We start from the raw sequence: 22,151 nt of genomic DNA on the forward strand, positions 1-22,151 counted from the left end.
TACAGAAGGTTAAGTTGCTGGAGAATGATGCCTATTGAAAACATTATAGTAGGTTCTCTCGTTAGCTGCAAGAGCACAAATGATGCAAGCCAAGGTGGCAGAACTTGCCATTTGACACACACCACTGGCTCTGTGGACTTTATTTTTTAGAGGAACAAAGCACAGTGACTGCAGTATGGGACAAAACTTGAATTTTATTTAGAGCTTTACTTTAATTTGTTAACAATTGTCAGGTAATTAGTGCAAGGAAGCTGAAGTGTGGCTACTGACACTATCTGGAGAGCTGCTCCTTTCTGGCTCCTGCAGGAATTTGAAGAGCAGAAGAACCAGGTGCTTCAAAGCATCTGCTTGAAGGCTCCTTGGCAAAGGTCACTTGTCAGTGCCTTGTGAAAGTTTCACAGCATGCACATCTAAATAATTAATTACTGCACAGCACAATCTTTTAATTTACGTATATCAAGCTTTCAGCTGCCTGCAGACAAACTCCAGTATCTTTACCAGTCTCCAGACCTTTGCTCAGTAGCAAAGACACTCAACAAGAATTTTTTGCTGGTATTACTCAAAACTGTGCCATATCTTGGATGCATCTTAGTTTCAGTCACCAGATTAGGTATACGTAGTGGTTCCAGGATGGGATATGTTTCTCTTGCCAAGGACAGCTTTTTTTTTTTTTTTTTGGCTGGTTTCTTGTTTTTGTTTTTGTGTTTTTTTTTTTTTTTTTAAATGAGGAACGACTGCCTAAAGAGAGCGTCATGAATCAGCTGCCCAATAAATAGGGTTGCCTTCAAGGTGAAGGTTGACACTCAGCACAAGTTTCCAAAGATTTTTTAGTACCTCTTAAGCACTTGATGCCCATCACCTTTACAAAGTGAACGAACTGGCGCAACCAACTCTTCAAAACTGTTTCAAACTATTAAGTTTTTGTGTTCTCCTTTTTCATAATTCCGCACCTGGATGTCAATCATGAATGCAACATGGCACTTTCTCAGTAGGTAATGGAGGTCATATGTATGCACTAATTCATGACAAATGGGCAATAATAATGAATCATGATGGGTGTTTTCCTTTTACACCTCTCTCAATGATCAGCCTTTCAGAACCTGTGTTTTGACTTGCACATGGTTTAATCTATCAGTTTTATTTTTTTCACTAGAAGCTGATAAATATTCAGTGTAAATATGTATACCGTGCTCCAGGAAGTTGTCTTTAATAAAAGACATCTGACACTATTTGAATTACAGTAAATTTGTGTCCTTTAATCTTAGCATCTAACTCTTTAGTGCATAAATAATTGTCAAAATTCAAGACTTTAACTAAAAACTTGTAACATTTTATGTTTCTTTTCAAATATTAAGCATATCAGCAAAAGAGTCAAATGGATAAAGAAACATTTCACTGCTTCCTTGGGTGTATTATTCTTCTGGTTTATTCTCTTCTTTGAAAACAAATCTAGCAGCTTTGTAAGAGCCAACATGAGCATGCTGTTAATGCAGATTTTTCCAGTTCTAAGTATAACTGTTAAGATATCATTATGGAAACTTCTACCTTTTGCTTGCAGCAAATGATAACCCCTTAATAGCAAACATGTGTTCCTATTGCTGAGTGTCACCCTTCCCTCTTCCTTCCCTGCAGATGTCCTTGGCGAGCTCCGTTCCCTCTCCTAACACAGCTCCAGTGGAAATTCAGTGTGAGCACACTCTCAGCAGCGACAGGCACACAGAGCATGGTGTTACTAAAACATCACTCACTCCTTGGACTTCCTCTGCCCTGATATATCTCTAAAATCTGGGAGCTTTTCCACTTTCTCTTTTTGCATTATGCCCAGCTTTGGACATTTCTCCCACTGTTTGAGGCCAGCTGGTTACACAGCAGGGTCCAGAAAGATACACCATGTACTTTTTGTAAATCCCACAGTGACTGGGATAGTTCATGGCAGACTAAGCTGGACATTTTAAATATTAGATGTAATTTAATTTAATCTGTTTTTCAAGCAAAAATGAGCTTTGTGCTGGACCTAAGCCATTTCTTACCCCACATCTACCATTTAGGTTTCTTGAAAGTAAAAGAGGGACACTTTTGACAGCTGTTCTTGGTAAAATGGCTCTCCCTTGCCTTTTCTTCTCCTGCAATCTGTGTAATTGAAAGCAAGTTTATTTAAAAGACACCCTGAAAACGGAACACTCAACCTCAAGTTAATTTTTTAAGTCATATATCTTGCCACAGAAACATTATTAATTAAAAAAAAAAAAGTCAAAACACACCCAAAACCAAACAAACTAACTCTAACCAAAAAAAGAAAGCCTCAAGCAAACAGAAAAATCTGGGAAAATTCCTACTTTTTTAGAAAAAGCAGCTGAACGATGAAATGTATTATTTGCACGACTCCAGTCCAACTGTAATCCCCAGCACAAAGATCCTCTGTATTTTAGAGCTGGTATTTGCCAACCACTCCTTGGGGCATTCTGCTCTCACTCCTCTCTCCTTGTGCTGCATTTAGCAGAGCTGAGCACTATTTGTGGTTGCAGCCCCTCCAAAGCTTATTATGCCCATATTTCAAGTACAAAAGCCAAAGTAACTTACAGTTTCTCCCTAAGCAGTCCCAGTGTTTTTGGATAGATTGTATAATGCAGCTCAGGCTCATGTGCTAATTGTTAATTTTAGAATTTAAATGGGTTTTGTTCTATTCATAGGAAGTAGGCTGAAGGTTTCTGAAAACTCTGAGTTTAGGAAAGTGGTTTGGTCTCTTTTAGAGTTTGTGAGCTTTTGCATCCATGGAGATATCCTTAAATGATAATAGAAAAATCTTTCATTTTACTGAATGTGTATCCTTTTCTGGACTCTAAATAAGATTAGAATTATTTTTAAGGTACATTATCTCTAAAAAATGCATGGAATATTAGTTATTTATGTAAACATAGATTTTGTCCTAATTGCTTGTAGCCACCAATGGTGGTATTCCAAAATAGAGTTGGCTGTTTCAGGTTATGTTTCATTTTGAATAATCTTGTTCCTAAACACTGAGATGTTCTTCTGTACCTTTCTGTTATCCATCCATTTACAAGTTGACTGATATTTATATACTTTGCTTATTTCCAACTGCAGCAGGTTTTTAAACAGAGATGAATATTTTAATCTGCCGTTAGGCTGCTTTTCACATTACATGTCAGAAAACCAAACCCTATTTGTCTATGTGGTTTCCAAATTAAACCTAGTTTCCAATAGCAAAATTAGATTCAGATGTAGGGTTTTAATTTGAATTAACTTAATTTGGCAGTTTTAAGTGACAGGAGGATTGGAAAAGAGAAGAAAGAAAAAGTTGGCTAATTTCAATGAGGTATTTGTGTTTAACAGTGAGGGCTAATAATGCCCCTTTTCTGCATCCTAGTTTGGTTTATTTTCTTTTATGCCATTATTTGTGTTTAGTGAACAGCTGGGCCAGTAGTTCCCATTTGTAGTCTTTTAGCTCTGTAAAGTAGCACAGAAAGTAATGGACATTTGCAAATTAATGCTTTCCCTTATTTTCTGCTCATCTGATGCAGTTCTCCTTTTGGAGCATAGATGTAGTATCGGAGCAGAAATAATTACTGTGTTAAAACTAGGATTGCAGTAGAATATTTTGCTAATTAAACTTGTTGCATTTAAATTGCTTCCTTTGGATCACTATATAGAAGAGAACTATTTTGAACAATAAATGAAACCACTTTCTTTCTCCAAGACCCAGAATTGCAGATGGTCAGATTGTATGTGAAGCACCTAGACTCTGAATTAGGCTTTTGTATGAAAGGGAGAAAGGTAATTTGAATGTTTGAACTCCCTGTTCCTCCCACACACACACAGGAAGCTTGCCTCAAAATGAACAATTCTCTAAATAAAGACTAATAAGAAGCTAAATTAATTAGAAGGTGTGATTTGAAAAGACATTGATGAGAAGAGTCTGTCATTTCAGACAAATGGAATGGAGCTAAATAAATTAGACCACATTAATATCTCATTGTTCTGTGAGGAGCTTTCTTTTATTGCATTCATTAGAGGGTACTTCTTGAAATGAGCCTTTACTAGCCATTATGGATTCAGTTCTCATTTACCAATGCCTAACACACAGCGCCCACATTAAAAATGTTTCAGCAAATTCACATAGTTTCTGCAAATTAATATTTATATTTCTGGATGCTGCACTTTTCATCCATGTCATAGTAGGCATTGAACACTAAGGTTTTCTCTCACTGAATTGTCAGTAAAGAAGTCTTACATCTAAAGATTTGGGAAGCATAAGTCTGAAAATACTTCATAAAATGTATGACATGTATTCCTATCTCATACACTAGGATATTCCTTCAACTAATATTCTTTCCAGTATTTATTTATTTAGATAGAAAATATTCTGTCCCATGACTTCACTGGTCCTTTGATAGCTTTTTAAAGTGTCTTTTAAAAGGTTCCTTCAGTATATAATTAGGATACATTGGAAATGCGCATCTCATCATGCCGTTCTTCCTCTCAGAAAACGAAATGTGTGTTTTTCCTTTTCTTTTTTCTCTTTCCTGCAGATGGACTATTTGGGAGATGTCAGCAAATGCCAGTAATAGACATCTATAAATATGACATTTCAGCCCCCGTTCTGCAGCACCTGAGGATCATCCTGGAGCAGCTCTCACACAGAGGTACAGTCAGAACTCTAGAGTGGGGCTCAACACACTGGGGGTTACAATTATTTGTGCTCCCTCTGAGATGATGTCTGCAGAAGTTTTTGAACACATTTGTGTTTCAGCCCTGTTGGTGCAGGCATTATAAAAGTAAAAGCCTTTGGATTCACTGAATCTGCCAGGAGGACCTGGGGAAGCAATTCCAGGGGAGATGTTTCCTCCCTGTATAGCACGTCTGGGACTGACACCGTACTAAAAAATGTTAGCATCCATGAATGCTGGTGTCACATAAATCAGCAGGAAAGAAAAAAAGTTTGCCTTCTGCACCACAGCATATTTTAGGGTGCATGGGCAGAAAACACAAAACTTCCAGTTAGCTGGGAACAATTCTGAACTTTCTAATGAATTCGGATAAAAAACTGTTCTGATTTCATTACCAGCTGCAGCTGGTCTGTTTCTTTTAATTTTTGTTCACCTTTCCAATGTTAATCTCTCTACTCTTTCCGAAGCCAGAAAGGATTTTCTAGCTTTTGAATGGCATAACTTGAACTAACAAATCAAAACTTGAATGATGTGAAAGCCAGTAAGGTGAACAAACCTTTCAGATACTAATACATGAAATAAACATCTCCTGTAGACAATCACTGGATCAAGATATTTTTGTAATCTAAATTGTTCCAAGAATATTGTTGGAATGTTTAGCTTTGCACTTGCATCATCTGTGTGGGTGTTTGTACCTAAATATTTTCCAGTCACAATCTTGTTGACAAAGTAGTAATGTTGTATTAGCATGATGATAGTTTAATTATGAGAAAAAAATGGTTTATCAGAAGTTTGGGACCCTGTTTAGAGACTGTACTTCTAGTTGGGACACTCATTTAGAGAGAATTTTCCAGGGATTTATTTGCTGTCCAGCAGCCTATTCAAATGAGACAAACTCAGCAAAACTTGATTGTAGTAGCTCCTGCCTGATTAACAGTTACATGTGAATAGTACTTGTGGCTCTTTCACTTGTCATTTTCTAAAGGCTAAGTAATGCAAGCAAAGTTATGAAAATTCTCTGTTGTCAGGGCAACACTGAGTGAAAAAACTTGTGTTTGAACATAGTGAGGAAGGAGGAGAGGACACATTCATCTCATTAAGTCACCTAAATAAATACCTAAAGTGATCATGCACACATGGACAGGCAGCAGTCATTTACATCACCTGCTGTAGGTCAGGTGTCCTGTGTAAAGCTGCTCTTATGAGGATGTCTGAGGTCAGAGACCTGCAGGAGACTGATGTCCTTGTGGAAGGAACATTCAGAGGGGGATGGGATACCCCTGACTATCTCAAAGGATGCTCACCTACCTCCATTTCCCTGCTTCCCATAAGATTTTGGTTAGCTCAAAGGATTTGATGTGGCCTCCCCTTCTAAGTACTCCTCTGATCAATAAACCCACCCTTCCCAGGACCTTTGTTATCCACAACCCAGCCCCCTAAATTTAACATTTTTGTTGCAGGAAACAATAGTATGCTTCTTTTAAGGAAACTTGAACATTGAAATTTGGTCTTGTCTAATAGTTTTTTATAGCAAGAAAATTACAAGGAAAACACAGATTGAAACCATGGTGGAAATAAAGGACTTTTGCTTTTGTTTATGACATTCAGAGGTGCATACACAAATGTGTGAATTCAAACTGATATAAAACTTTTGCAAGCTGTTTTTGTGGTCTCTGGGTATCCCCATGAAGGGAATCTTAAATATATGTATGAAACATAAGAGAATTCTGGAATGCTCTTGCTCAAATCATTGATGTGATTAAATCACTTTTTCTTTTTACTCTTAGTATCTTGCAAATTTTGTCTAGTGGGGACAGAAATATGGAAGGAGTAGAATCAATACTATCAAACTGATTGATTACCGACACAAGGTTACTCAGACAAGACTCTGCTGCTTACTGGTGCTATCAGATGTAAAACATCCAGCCCTCAGGTTGTGTTTTTTAGCTGTGATGGTCACTCTGACAGTTAATGCTGCTCTCCTGCACATGGTGTGCAAAATGGGACAACCATTTCTGCAGTAAAGATACACAAAACATTGTCAAGACTGCACAAATATTTCAGGCAACCACCAGAGAGGGATTAATTTTTTCAGAGGCCTTATTTTCTTTATTTGTGTGATACCCCATTCTTGTAAACTCCAAAAGACTTCTTTCTGGCTCAATTTGGTGGTGCCCACCACCTTCCCTGGAAAGGACAGGGGACAGCATCTATTCTCTACTTTCTGTGAGCAGCAGGACACTGTTCCCATGAAAGACTGTACTGCTGGTCTTTTGATTACTAAAATTTTAGTAATGCCTATGTTGAACCCTTTCTACTTTTATTAGATGTATATACAGTTAAGGATGAAAAATTCTGGGGGCAATTAACTTGAGTGGTCTTCTAGGTTATTATTTATTTAATTTTCTAATGTGACATGGTTTGACTACTTCATTTCCTTCCTGATGTATTCTTGCAGAATTACTAAGATCTTCCTTTTCCTCCCCAACCCTGAAAATACTGCTGACATCTATTTCCATAGGATTTTTTTTAAAAAGCAATAGAAAACCATTGAAAATGTACATTTTTTTCCATCCCTCTTTGTTGATTGTTTGTAAGTAAGTGGTGCCTATGTTTGAATTATAGCCCAAATGGAAGAGTTTGTGGTGAGATGTATAAAACAAAGGGCAATGTGATGTGAATAGAAAACAGAATTTGTGACTCTGCCAACTCAAAATGTTTACTACAGTGGGGAAGAATAAGACAGAGGCTTAGATGAGTGACACACCTGATGATAATCTATTTAATAAAGGACTTTGACTAATATTGAATTCAGGTTTCATAATGATACAGATTTTGTCTTCTTTACACATTGAGTCTGTCCACACTATTGACTGGGCAGATTGATGGTAGAAATGAATGTCTTGGAATACTAGATATTTCCCTAAAAATAAATTATCTGCTAGCTTTCAAATACCCTTGCACATGTCATTTTCACTCACACTATCCTTGAGTCCTTCAAACACTCATGAAGATTTTCTGAAGGTTCAGATTATTAAATGAGACTGTCTGTATGGGAAAAACCCTTCTCACTGTTGCTGAAACATGACAAATCACTTTCTGAAGCTGATGGTACTTTATGTCATAAGCCACAATAATTTATGAGGAATTGAAAAATTTTTCATTGTCTGATAAACAGGGCAGTCAGAAGTATGCCATGTAGATGGGTCTGAATCATTTGAAAAGGGAAGTGAAGAAAGTATCAGTGTAGAGGGGTGTATGAGTAGTGCCTGAAGGACAGGGAGATACTTATCCCTGTGGTTGGTCTTCTGCATCATCTTGTCCAACTTGGAAGAAGATACTTTTTTGAGTATACAAGAATGATAAATCATGTGTGCATTTCATGGTTTGAGCTAAAATGCAGAAAATACTTTTTCCTATTTTTTTTTCCTAAGTGCATTCAATTTATTAATATTTTTTTTTTTTTTTTATTGTGCCTACAATAGTCACATTTATATTGTAAAGGCAAAATATTCACTAAAATAAGATTCTTACCAAGGTTGTGGAAACAGTTCCACATTGATTATTGACCTGTAAATCAGAGCCACGAAAAGATGAAATAGGAGAGTTGAATATAGGACATTATAACTCAAACATGAAGCATAAATAGTACTTGAAGCACCACCATAGGCAATAATAGATGATAACAGTAGTATTTTTCAACTTGCATGCTCCAAGAGGTATTTATGTGTGTTTCATGGGATTCTAAATAGTAGCAGGGGTTAGAAATGATAAGGTGGCACTAACTCTGTGAGTGTGCAGCTGCCACAGCAATGGGCATTCCCTGAGGGAGGAGCTTTTTTTGTTTTTCTGCAGGAAATGTGTAGAGTGACTGAAAAACAGATCAGTTATATATATTCTTTTTTATTTTTATGTGAGCTGGAGTAATTCCTAAATAATTCCTCAGTATGCTTGCTGCCACTTAATTTTTTCAATAATACCTTGTTCAAAATGATAGTTTAAAAGAAAGCAGTTTATTTCACTCTGTTGTAAAGAAAGTCCTGCTTAAGATACTTGGATATCAACAGTAATATTAAAAGAACCAAAATGAGTAGGATGTGCTTTTAAATTCATGTAGTTTAAGTCAGCAAGACATTCTGGAGAGATTAATGGACTGTGGAAATAGGCAACATATTTACAGACTATTTGAAAAAAATAGTATTTTTCCATCTTGTTTGCTTTCTTTGCAATGCAGGAAGCCCTTGACAGGGAGAAAAAATTATCTGTCTTAAATTAATTCTGACCAGTTAAGTGTAAGGTGATTAATATAACTTTGCTAGAAATAATTTTATACTCTTAGAGCATTTTGTTTAAAAAATGGAAATGATTTACAATCCGTTAACTTGAAAATTGAAATGAATGTGACCTGTCACTTATAGCTTGTGAATTACAAAAGGGTTGCTAAGTATTTTTTTCAGTCAGGACTATTTTTCAAGAAAAAGTATAATTTTTTACTCCAAGAAAGGAAAGAGTTGAAAGTAAGTCTTTATAAGCTCAGATTTGAAATAAACTTAAAAGGAATGGCACAGTTCTTGCACATATTTGTGAGGTGATTATCACATCATTATGGAGGAATACAGAAACCTGAAATCCTGAGAGGTAGGAGAAAGCAGGTTTTTCTTTAAATTGAAATATTGATATAAATGAAGGCAAACTCTTCTTTGGCAGAGAGCAGAGAGTTTGCATCTAATTTCCTGGGCATCAGCCTGCTCCAGACACCTGTCTATGGAGCAAATTCTTCTGCTAGATGGCTGCTGAAGCCAGGAATTGAAGCATAACTCCCATGATGAGCTACAGCAGAGGAACTCAGCTGGGACTGGACATATTTACTTTCTCCTGGTATCACTGTCACACTGCCTGAACTTTTTGGCTCAATGGACAAAAACGTGCTGAAAAGGTTGCAAAGAATTCCTGCCTTTGTTAAGTGCTGAAGCACCACTGACATTTTCTGGTCTTCAAAGACTTAAATGGAAGTTCAGAAAAGAATGAGTTTCAGAAAAAGCAAGAAGATTTATTTACAGAGCAGCAGATCCTGTTTTGAACACTCATGTGTTAGACAGTACAGAACCAAAAAAACCCCTATTTTATTTTTTTTCCGTTTGGTTCTTTGTATGGCTGCTCTGCTTACCAGACGTAATCTGACATGGCACTGACTTGTCAGATACAATATAATATAATTGTGAAAAATGATCTTTTCAGGGAATTTGTATTTATGAAGAATGCATTGGAATTATGAAAATTATTATAGGAGTGAAACAGATTCCACGTATTCTGGGAAAGATATTTAAAATTACAGAGGAAAGCTTTTTGTAATCTACATAGTGTTTTATTTGCCTACTCAACATCATTGTGTAAAGTTTTTTGATTTTGCATAATTTGATTTTTTTCTTTTTTTGGAAGACATATATGTCATTGTTATGGCACCACATTATCTGGTTTAAAAAGAATGACCAACCAGAGCTTTTACTTGGGGTTTTGATAAACTAATACATTAACTAATATGTTTGGTACAAAGGAGAAAAGGTAATGTTTCTATCAACTAGCAGTGACAATTATATAAAATTCTTTGTGGCCAACTTTACAGATCTTCTTCCAAAGGAAACTTAGAAATTAGTGATAATATGATGCAAATATCTGAGGCTGCTGATCAATTCCTGCCCTGCTTACTTTGTTTAGAAGATCTGTGTAGCACCTCGTGGATTTTAAACTTTGCATTAATGTTTTATCTTTTCCATGTCTGTGCTGGCTCTTTTGCAATTTGTTCTGACTGTCTTTATTTCTTCCTTCTGTGGAAGAAGCTGCAGATGCCTCTTATTTTTCCTTTTGGACTTCCCTGAGCAAGCTCAACAGGCATCCTCTGGATGGTTCTCAGCATCGGATTGAGCAGTAGCTCAACTGCTGAAAGTCTTTGTATTTGGGATGTTCATGAATATGTTCCCCTGTTAATGATGACACAGGGAGCTCTGAACTTCATTCTTACTCTCTTAGATAGCATAAAAAAATTAACCCCTTCCACAGGACCATTGGGCTGGACAAGCACCAGGCTTGAAACGATATAGGTGCCTAATATATTTTTAAAACACACTTGAAAATGCATCAATCAAATTGCAGTTCGTTATCAGTTGTTCCCACACTTGGAAAGTCAGCAAGTCTCAATTCAAGCATGAGATTACTTCTTTAGGTGCTATAGTCTCTAATAACACCACTTTTGTAAACTGTGAATAACAATATAGCATATCCAGACTAACTATGCCATTTTCTACCATTAATCTGTAATTATAGCCTATTTACATATTCAACATAAGACTGTTTTTTATCATTACACTACCAATTTTTTTTTTTTTTTACTTGTTTATTACTAAGGAATAGTTTCCTTGTCTATTTCTATATTCATTGCATATCCTTATTTGAAGTTCTAATCTCTATCTACATGGCCTCATGTTCTTTTAAGATATCAACTCTTAATAATACCCAGTGTTTGACATAATTTTTTAGTTTTTTAATAGGTACTCTAAATTCTGAACTTTCAACCTTATTTATCAAAATCATTATTTAATTTATCAATACAAAACTTCAGTGGGTAGATTTTGTCCCTTGCACAATCATGATAAGATTGAAGCTCTACTTTGGTTTAGTAACAAGTGTGAATTCCCACAAAAGTTCTTTTTTCCCCTTCTCTGTAGAAAAAGTATATATACATGTGTGTATGTGTATATACATACATAATATATGTTGGTGGCTTTTTATTTTCCACTTAAGGTGTTTTCATCTCTACCTCATGGCTGTGGCATGATGCTCAGAGTGCTTCTGAAAAACATAGTAGTTTCCTGGAAAATGCTGAGTAATGTTAAATTTCTTTTAAAATTCCGCTTTTGCTTTTTTTTCATGCTGATTCTTAGTATGTACTCATAACATTTCAGGCTTCCCCTTCAGTTTTGTTTTGCCTATACACAGATAGATGAAGCAGTTCATGATAATAAAATTGTAGTATCCCTCCAGGATTCTGTTGCTCAAATTTTCTTTTACAGCTTCTCCCAGCCTTAAACTGGCAAAAAAGGAGTTTCCGCCTATTTTTAGTCTTTATTCTTATTGTTGTCTGGTTTCTAATTAAACATTGCGTAGACCTGCACTACATTTTTTGCTAAATAATTTCTAGTCTTTTAGGAAGGCATTGAATGTTCTTCCTGCTTGGCTTAACATATGTCATGAATTTAGCTATTAAACTTCATTTTATTCTTTACCCCACTTTGAGGTTTGTGAGGTTTTCCTCACATGCTGTATTCTCACATTTCTTTATCATGGTTAGATAATTGATTTTCTTTTCCTTATTTTATCTGTGAGCTACTCAGCAATGTAAAACCTCTGACTGAGAGAGAAACTGTTAAGGTTCCTGAGTCTGTGATGTTTCAGAAACTTAACTTTTTTGTTCCTTTTATTTTTATGTGGCTCTTTTGAAGAGCTAAAATTCCTGCCTGAGCATCCTCTATACATTCCTGGAAAGCTGTGTTGAGTCTTTAGGTGTCCCTTCATCCCTTCTTCAGTAGAGAGAGTAATGAAGTAAAAGACTTCAGTATTCCAGCTCAGCTTTTTCCAATTGCTGATGAATTTCAAGTCCTTCCAGGTAAATTCTAACTGAACTGTGTTCACTTCTGATAATTTTATAGTTAATGACACTCATTAGAGTGTTAAACATTGAGCTTTTCATTGTTTTTATAATTATTAGGTTTTAGCAGGCATCCAGCTCATAGTCACATTCAAGATGTTGGAAGGATTTAATACCAGCCAATATTGCAAAACCTAATTCAAAATTCTACATGGTCAAAAGCTCATTTCTTTTGTTCACTCACATACCTTTTCTCTTTACAACTTTCCATCATGAAGGTCTGTTCTCTATGAAATTCCAGGCTTCCCATTTGATCTGCAATATAAAAGACAAGTTCTGAAGGTTTGGACAATTGCTCTTTAAATGATAATATTTAGAGTGTTCAAATGTATTTGATATTTGCCATCCATAAATTTCTAACCTAAAATTAATAGGTTAATTAATTTATGAAATGATTATATTTATATTTAATTATATTTATCTGCATTTCAGAAAAAGCTCTCTATGTATCCTAACTGTAATGAGTATCATCATGCACTGAAAGTACTTGGTAAGGTCAGTTCTATGTGACTAAGACCAGGCTGCTCTTTTCTAGAAAATTAAATAGAGATGAAAAAATTCGCTTTAACCCTCCATAAAATATTTATGGGTAGTAAATACTTTTACAGAAATTAGAACTGAATGTCAAACAGTTTCTAAATAGAAGAAGGGTTAAACTCTCTGCCTAACTAAACCATAATAAATGAGTCAATCCGCCCTACATAGGAAGGAAAACACATTATTTTATGTTTTGGGTTATGGTGGCTCGGACATCATCAACAATCTTCATAGAAAACTGCAAGACTGGCATTAACATTTTTGTATATATATGGGAGAGACAATGATACAATATTCTTCCCTTTTCTCCCATCAAAGTGAACTTTGTTCTGACATTGCCTGCAGGCTTGAGCAGACAGTGGTCAATGCTCAGAAATCAAGACACTACATTTAAGTTTAAAATAAAAATGCTCATCAACATGGAAAACTTCCAACTACCTTATTAACCTGTGAGGTAATTCCACCAGTCAATAAATTAAAATGGAATGTGGTCCTCAGTGGTAGTTAAACTGAGAGAAATTTTTTTAGCTAAGAATAACCTTAGAAAAAGTGGATACCAAATTCAATTCAGAAATGAGAAAAATACTCTTGAACCCATCTTGTAACTGCTTTTTCTCCCTTGTGGGCAGTGCAAAACCTGTCTGCTTTTAAATTTTAATTAAAACTTAGATTAGTTATGATCATCTAATCTTTCCTTTGCTCTGCAGTGTCTGATCACTGTATAGAAGTATCCAAAGTTTAATCTGCTTCTGGTCCTCCCAGATTTGACAGTCTAATTAAGTGCTCAACTTTAGCACTTAGTATATAAGCAATCCCACTTCATGTTTTGATAAGATTTTAGATGAAATTGGTCACTTACTTGTTCTGCTGCAATATTTCTGAATAATTTTATTGTTTCATCTTTTCTACTGCATTTATCTCCTTTAGGAACCAACAGATTTCCTTCCTGCATTATGCTAGAAATGTGTTTGAAGGCTCAACCTACCATTGACAATAAAGCATTACTGGCATTGTTCTGGGGTGTCTTAGAGACATTCCTTCAGTGTGAAAATTAATGTATAAAAATATGTCAACATACAAACATTGGTTCTAAGGCTGGTGTTTCACTGTAAAATCCACTCTATTTTTCTCACCAGGTTATGGTGACTGAAGGAGATGTGCAGATAGATATCTCTGTTGTTTTTTGCACATGACTTTGCCCTTCTCTTTGTTGGCCTTGTCTTTACTTCTATTCTGTAATCCTTCGCCTCATCCCAGGTTCCTTGCGAAACTGTTTTCCTTGGAACTTTGGGAAGACATGACATTTGTGTCTTGTTCTTAGGCCAGCAGCTAAGTGTCATAGAAAGCCGTAGCACAAAGCCTCTGTTTCCAGGTAAGGAAGTAGATCTTGCTCCTTAAGCCAGCTTGTTTAATGTGTAGATGGGTGATCCACATTCCAATAATTCCAGCTGATATTAAATGGCTGGAGATGTTATTTCAATTGCTCTTAGCAGCTCTGTTGAAAGCAGGCTTACATTTGCTCTATGTGGGCCAGCTTGACTCAATATAAATAACTAAGGGGTTGTAGATTTACAAAACTGTTAATCTTCCACCTCCTCACTTCCCATCCCACTCCCATCGCATCCCATTCCATTTTCCCTGGCATAGCTCATCCCATTTTTAATGACAGTGACTTTGAAGATGGTTCTTGAAGCACTTTGCCACCCTGGCTTGATCCTGCAGCTGCTGAGCCCACACTGTGAGCTCCTGTGGGGTGGACAGACCCAGCTCACACACACAGACCTCTGCAGCCTCTCTCTCCTGGGGCTCTTTATAAACAGGAGAGAAACAGGCACTTTTAGGGTGCCTAAAAGGATGTAAATTCAGAAAATTGTAGGATGAAGTGAATCATATCTTTGATTTCACTGACAATATTACTTTAGCTGTCCATGGACTGAAGAGTCTCTGGCTGATTACCTCTGTCTTTCATTTAGTCACCTAAATTTGGTCCTTTGTGTCTCTCTGAGTGCAGCATTTAAGTTCAGCTGCATTCCAGGCCCTGTGGAATAGAGGAATTCCCTTGTACTTCAAGGATAAGTAGCTTCTGGGTACAGCTTTAGTAGTTCTCTTCGGACTGAACAGAACCTGAGAAACAATTTCAAATTCCCAGTGCAAGGGTCACTGAAAAAGAAAAAAACCTCAACTTTGCTGTAGTTTGCTCTGGCCCTTGCTCTTGCAACATTTTAATTATTTTTCTGGAATCCTCTGGGTACTCATCAGTTATCCATGTAGCAGCATAAACTAATCAGCACTCAAATTCTGACCTTTGTTGAATAGCAGGGGCTCAGGCAATTTCTAATCCTGCTGTGTTATTTTGGCATGAACTTCTTTGTTCAACTTATGGTAGAATAGATCCTGTTTTTTTCTTGAACTTCAGTTGGACAGATCATGGTACAGGTCCCTGCCTGACAACTGATGATATGAACTCATCTTTACTGGAAGAAGTTCTGCTTTTTGCCTTGAGACCATTCTTGTGATCCTATAATTTCACTTATTTTTGTACTTCACCACTTTTTTTTTTGAACTAGGGACAAGATAACCTGTTTGCATGTCTTTCATATTTTAGTGACTATGTTGTGTAATATTATTTTTTGTAGGGAGAGAAAGCAATTTTATCTTTATAATTGTCACATAAATGTTGTAGAAGCAGATCTGTTGAAATAGTTAAACTGCAGTATTTTCCCTCTTAAAAATGAGTCTGGAATGTCTTTATTTAGTAGTGTTTCATTAATTTAAAAATACAGCACCTATCTCTGTTTCTATGTTAGTCATTCTTTGCTAAAGCTATGGAAAGCATCAATTTTTATAAAACCTACCATTTTAGATGCTTTCACCTCCCTGCTGTTTCACTGAGCAAGATGCAGCTGAGGGTGGGTGATGCTAAGAAGGAAATGACATTGAGTTTCTACTTTTGTCATACAGGAGTATTTTAGGATGTTCCTCTTTATTTTAATTTTTCTTTTTTCAAGGATTCAAGAAAAATAGGAGAAAAATACTCAGAAGTTCAAGTCAAGGATGCTGAAATCAAAACAAGCCTGAAAAAAATGGCCTTATTTTCAGGAGGATCTGTTCTAGGACGTTGGAAGGATTGAGTGAACTGCCTGTTCCCAACTGAGTTTTGAAACACTATGACGACCTAGGGCTTGAGGGATTGAAGGGCCAGAATTGAGTCTCTTGGTTTCCTTCCTAGATGGTTGAGCGATAGGCCAACAAGCTCTTCATTTAATATATAACTTCTTGAAGAAGTGTGACAATTTTTTTCCTGGAAAGCAGAGTATTATTAAGTCAATATGGCTTTTTGCTATTATACTTCCAATGACTAATGGTGTAGACACTGTTTCCATCCAGAACGAAGCAGAAATTTATTTTGCACAGGTATTATTTTATCAATATTTACAGGTTTTTTAAAATTTAATAATTTCCCTTTCAAAAATTTCTTCTGCATACATAATTTCTCAAATGTATCTCCTAAAAGGTCTGGCTAGCTGACTCTGACTCTGTGTGCTATGAAAATGTACTTAGGTAAGTTGATAAAATGCTTTTACAGGTGATTTCAGATATGAAAACCAGGTATTATATCAGAAACCTGGTGAAACTTTTTGAGTCAGAGCATTTATAACTTTTTATAGGAGTTTCCAAAACATCCAGAATATCACTCTGCATAGATGCTCAAACTTCAGTGGTGCAATGAAGAGCGAGCAGCAGGTGGAGCATGTGTATTGATTTTGTCACTGCAGGCCTTTGAATCCCACAAATCAGAATTTAAACAAAATGCAGGAGCCCTGAGAGTAGTGTCACCAGTTCTGAGATGGAGAAAAAATAACCTGAGGCTGTTATCCCTGTTATGAATTGTAGTGTGGACTTAGCATTTCCTTCCTGGTGGTACTTGGTGTGTTACTCTATACTCTGAATAATGAACCTTATCTTTTGTGTGTGCTCTTTCAATTTGTGTAGGCTTCATCAGGTGTCTATGTCTATTTTTGAGAGAAAAAATACTCATCTGGAGTTGAATCACAGATATATAGAGAATAATCAACAATCAGTCTCCTTACCTGCTTTGCTAGGGTATTGATTAATGGATTTAAGTTCAGTATTTCTAGATTTAGTTCTCATATTAAACATCATCTGTTGTTGCACAAGTGATATTTACATTCTTTACAACTTATGAAATGCCTACTGCAGCTCCTATAAATATGAGATTTAAGGAACTTTAGATCAAATTACAGTACATCCTTCATTCCCAGGCTGTGGAATTGCTCAGCTTTGTTTTATTGAGTTAGTTAGGCGATAAAAAGTCAATGATTGCAGAGTGTGTGTATGTTTGTAGGCTGGTGTATGTTGGGAGGAAGCTTCATTTGATCAGTGGGTTTGCTGTAGCTGGGCCACACACAGTGAGAAGGCCAGTGGTGTTCATTCCATCAGGATGGGTCTCACACAACACCAGGTAAGGTTACATGGCTCTTTGTGCCAGGAATTAACTTGTGAGTCGTAGCTTTAAGACTGTGAAAATTACATTCTCAACCTCAGTAATCATTTTCATTAACCTCTGTATCTATTTGCATTGTTTACAAGTTAAAGATGAAGGGTCTTGGAACCTTTGGCCATTTCCTTCTATTGTCCATCATTGCATCCAGCATTTCTAAAATTGAGCATTGTGACTTGACCTGCAACGGGGTTCTTCAAAGGGAGTCTTTGAGTTCCTCAAGTGACTCATTTCTGTTTGGCTTCCCTTTTGTTTGGATTCAGAACAGAATCCAAATTGTTTTTTATGTCTTGGCAAAGCTTTGTCAGATGATACCTGGAAATTGTAAAAAGCACAGTCCCATCACGTAGCTGGCTTCTTTTTGGTGCAGATGACTCTGAAATAGGCTTGTATTGACATTATCTCATGGCAACAAAACACCATTTGGGTTTTGTAAACAAATGTACACATGTAGGAAAATATTTGCAAACAAATCTGTCCTGCCCTTCCCTGTTAAGCCATTAGGTCTGCTAACATATTTCTGCAGACTGAAATAAAAGTTCCAGAAGCAATTGTCTGGTTTAGCCAGCTAGCAAGGCTGGAGAAGTGTAAAAACCCATTGCTCTGGGCTGGTAAATGATGTGTTAGCTCACTCAGGTGATTCATCCAGCTGAACATCCTCCTCTGACAGTGATTGGTAGCAGATGCTTTGTGGTAGATTTCAGAAGTGTGAGACACTGAGTAAGTATAGAATAAGCTTTTCCCTTGTATCACTTCTGAAACTCAGATTTTATAGGGACTTCACAATTCTTGTATTTTACTAAGGAAAAACTACTTGTAATACATAGAAGCAACTAAAAGCTGCCATTAAAGCAAAGAAGCCATGATGTGATGAAATAGGAGGAAAGATGAGAAATAATTACATCTTGTCAGCACAGGGTTCCCTTAAAAGTGTTTCATAGAATAGTGATAGTCAGTCTCCAAAATGCAGTCTCTGAATATTAGTGACATTTTTTTGGAATACTGCCTTTTCTCAAGGAAAATGCCTTATTATTCATATAGATTCTTGAGAAAATGATACAGCACATTTTTGGAATGGCTGTTCTGTTTTCCATTGAAATAACTTCTAAAATAGTTAATAGTTTCCTCTTCTGGCCAGGGTTCCCAGAGTTCATTGTGAACAACCTCTTGGTACCCCTTGAAGGAGCCTAAATTATTCTAATGTAGAATGACAGCTGGAAAATTTTCTGCATTTCCAAGGACAAACTGCACTGGTGGCAGATCCCAGGGAGAGCTACTCCTCCACCTTCTATACCAGAGGACACTTTCTCCTTAACTGTAATTACTGCAGTATGATGTAAATGAAACCTGGGTCTAGTATTTTTATCCTAATGTGGGTTTTTTTTTTGCCTATCAGGAGTAAAGATTGGTTTTCAAAATAAATTAAATGAACTGGTTTCTGGAAGGTTTGTAAGTGGTGATATGGACAATAGGAGCATGTTTCATAGGAGACTTGCTTTGGGTTTTCACTGTAATGAACCATTGGGCCACTGTCCCAGCATCCCTTTTTAGGATATCACATAACTGTATCCACTATATCTTCTGGATCCTTTCTTTTGGCTGTATCACCACTGATTCTCATTATAAATTTTTCATACATCATATGTTTGTGCTTTTAATGGAAAAGGAAAACACCAGCACCTTCTGGATTGGGCAGGGAAAGCAGATGAACTGATTTCACTGAAATGATGATGATGATGTAGAATAGTACAGGAAAGTTAAGAGCAAAATGGAATCTGCCATGGACCCGTTCCAAATCCTGTTTTGGCAGCCCAAGATTAAATGTGATCCAGCTGTGGAAAGGACCCAATTATTTGCCCCTTAATCTTTTGCAAACTCAGTTCCTGGAAGCTGCATTCCATCTGCCTTGAAATCTGTGTCTTGGCTTATTTTTCACTAAGAAACTCTACAGCCTCTAAGGATGGGCAGCTTTGGGATTCAGAGTGACTGTGCCATATGATACATCATTTGAATGTTAGAAAAGCTGTTTCTTTATGAACAGTATACTTAGTAGATAATCTAATAGGTCCATTTACCCTTTAATTTCTTACACTGCTGTTAATTAGTATCAAATCCTGGCTGCATTGAAACACTGCTGTTGGCCCTATTTTCTATTGCTGTCTCTGGGATTGAGCTTCATTTTTAATGTTCTGTAGTGAATTTTCATTACTCTAGGGGGGAAAAAAAGTATTTTTTGCTACACCGAGAAATGGGATTGTTTTCCATTTTCTTTATTTTTTTTTTTTCTTTGTTAAATCAGTGACAAGGCTGATGAATTTTTTGGAAGCATTTGGCAGCAGAAAATCAGTGTTGTGAACCTGCCACAAAAAGTGTGCCAGTGTACTCCAGATGTTGTCCCACAATGGTTTAGCAGAATCTGGGCTGTGTCTCCTTACCTGAAATGTCTTTGTTATCATTTCTAAGAGGTGTTATTTTGGATAGATGTCTTTTTAAGCAACTTTTTTGGTTGCCCACTAACTCTCTATAAGGCTGGCTAACTGTAGTAAACATAAATTGGTAACAGGTGCTCTTCTCAAAGTGTTTTCATCAGTTTTTTGCCCAATGGATTTTCGAAGAAGAGCCCACATATGATCAAAATTTACTGGGGGTGTGCTGTGCCTCCCTTTTGCTTGGAGAAGTGATGGAGAAGGTGGCATCGATTCTTTTGATGCTGTCCACAGCAGAGCAGGCACATCTGGATGGGAGACACTTTGTGCTGAGGAGTATTAAGGGTCTCTCTCCCTTATTCACAGAGATGTCAAAAATGTTCCAGGATCTCATAGAAACATGTTGCCAGGCAAATAATGCAGAACTGAATTAGTTTGACTATTTTGCTCCTGTGTTCTTGTTGGAGAAGCAGGTTCAACTAAATGAGGCAGCATAAACATGAAGCAGAGTGTTTGGGCTTAATGTTACAATTTATGAAAAAAACCTTAACTGTCAAAGACTTAAAAGGTTCAGCATCTGCTGTATCACATACTGCCAGCCTCTGTGGAGGAATCAGGGCAGCATATTCCAGAAAAGCAGCAATAAGATAAAAGCACAAGTGAAGTTAGACTCTTTCCTTTGTATTTAGAAAGTTTGCACTGAAGGCTAACAGATCGTTGAGCATATTTATCCCAGCTCTTCCCCAGTTTTGAGACTTTCCACCATTTAAAATTATTTTGTTTGAGAAGTGTTTTTGTTTTGTTTTGGTGGTTTTTTGGAGGTTTTTTTGGTTGGGTTTTTTTTGTTTGTTTTTTATATTACAGTAAAATCTAAGCACCTTTTAATTTTCAGTATTTGTGTTCTTTATGTCTGCTAGATAAAGAATGTTATCCTCATTTCACAGATGGGACATGGAAGGACTAAAGGGTCAGGATCACAGAGATATGTAAATATTTATATTTCCGTTGATTTCAGTAGCAAGTCTTCTACCTACATAAGATGCTTAAATATGTTTTTGGTCACGGACCTTGGCGATTAACTGACATTTTACAGGAAATCAGTAGTGACACAGGGATCTGAACCCTTTAGTGTTCTTTGAGTTCATCTTTTTCTGCTGTGTGCTTGCTGAGATTATGTGAAGTCTAAGCCTTCCATTCTCACCAAGCTGGTTTTAGCATAATGGGACAGAGGTAGAGAAAGCTGCTTTGATAGCTGTTTGCCTTGGGCATTATAAAACAGAATTGACTTTAAAAAGGCATTTACAAGTGACCTAGTGCTTTCTGGGAGATGGGCACTGCTGTTGGATCAAAAGCTAGAGGAGATACAGCTTCAGGTCAGCACTAAAATCTCTCTGTACTGCTAAAAGAATCAGTATCAGAAGAACTGTGGGGAGGGGTGAGGGGGTGAGGGAAAGCAGAATAGGTAAAAGTAATAATTTCTGAATGTTTATAACCTCTTTTGTGCTGTCCCACAATTGAAAACAAAGGAGGTGGAGCCTGTGTTCGTAATTAAACTCTATTTCTCCAGGTCAGAGGGTAAGGTGACCTGTCTGCACTATCAGCTTTTCAGGCCAACATATGGTGTGATTGATATTGGCTCTAAGGGGTCCTCATACAGCTGGAATGCTGGGGATGTGAATGTGATATCAGTTCCCTAGGGAGAGCTGTAAATTTAACACTGGGGGATAAAGTGAATATAGTATCAATAAAAAGATATTGCTGCTATTTTTGTCCTCTGTGCACTGACACTCGCAGCATTGGCAATAACATGCAGGTCAAAACACCTTCCAAAATGTGATGAAGATCTTACTCTGTTCTTCAGTTTCACCACTGGGGAACACAGATCTGATTTGAAAATAAATAAGTAAGGTCTCTTTCTTCCTCTTTGATATAAGAGCTGTTGATATGGCAACAAAGGTTACTTGAATTAATTCTGTAGAAAAATGTAAATACCAAAGTGTAAGATCATGGGATAATTGTATTGATTATTACAGGAAGGGTATTTTCTTCTCCTGAGTGAAAAAAAACCCAATCTTTTCTGTGTTAAATATAAAAAGGAAGAGTAAAGGAAAGACTGTTTAAAAAACAATGTAGAAAAAACAGTGGGAAAATTGATAGAAAAAAGGCTGCTGGCCATCAAATGTAAGACTTCTGAATTCAAGAAGGTAGCATGTGATGCAGGCTTACTGATTTAAATTGAGGTTGGATTGGTCCTAAGAACAGCTTTTTCTTGTCCTTTT

At 36.6% G+C, this 22,151-nt stretch overlaps 1 protein-coding gene across 1 annotated transcript in view; it reads left to right on the forward strand.

The window, feature by feature from the left end:
- Positions 1 to 22,151, forward strand: part of PTPRN2 (protein tyrosine phosphatase receptor type N2) — a 636,037-nt gene that overhangs the window by 158,113 nt on the left and 455,773 nt on the right. The window contains exon 3 of the mRNA XM_077789214.1: positions 4,548 to 4,661. Within this exon, the coding sequence (XP_077645340.1) occupies positions 4,548 to 4,661 (114 nt within the window). The remainder of the gene's footprint in view (positions 1 to 4,547; positions 4,662 to 22,151) is intronic.

Source organism: Lonchura striata, chromosome 1, assembly GCF_046129695.1.
Source record: "Lonchura striata isolate bLonStr1 chromosome 1, bLonStr1.mat, whole genome shotgun sequence".
Taxonomy (NCBI): domain Eukaryota; kingdom Metazoa; phylum Chordata; class Aves; order Passeriformes; family Estrildidae; genus Lonchura; species Lonchura striata.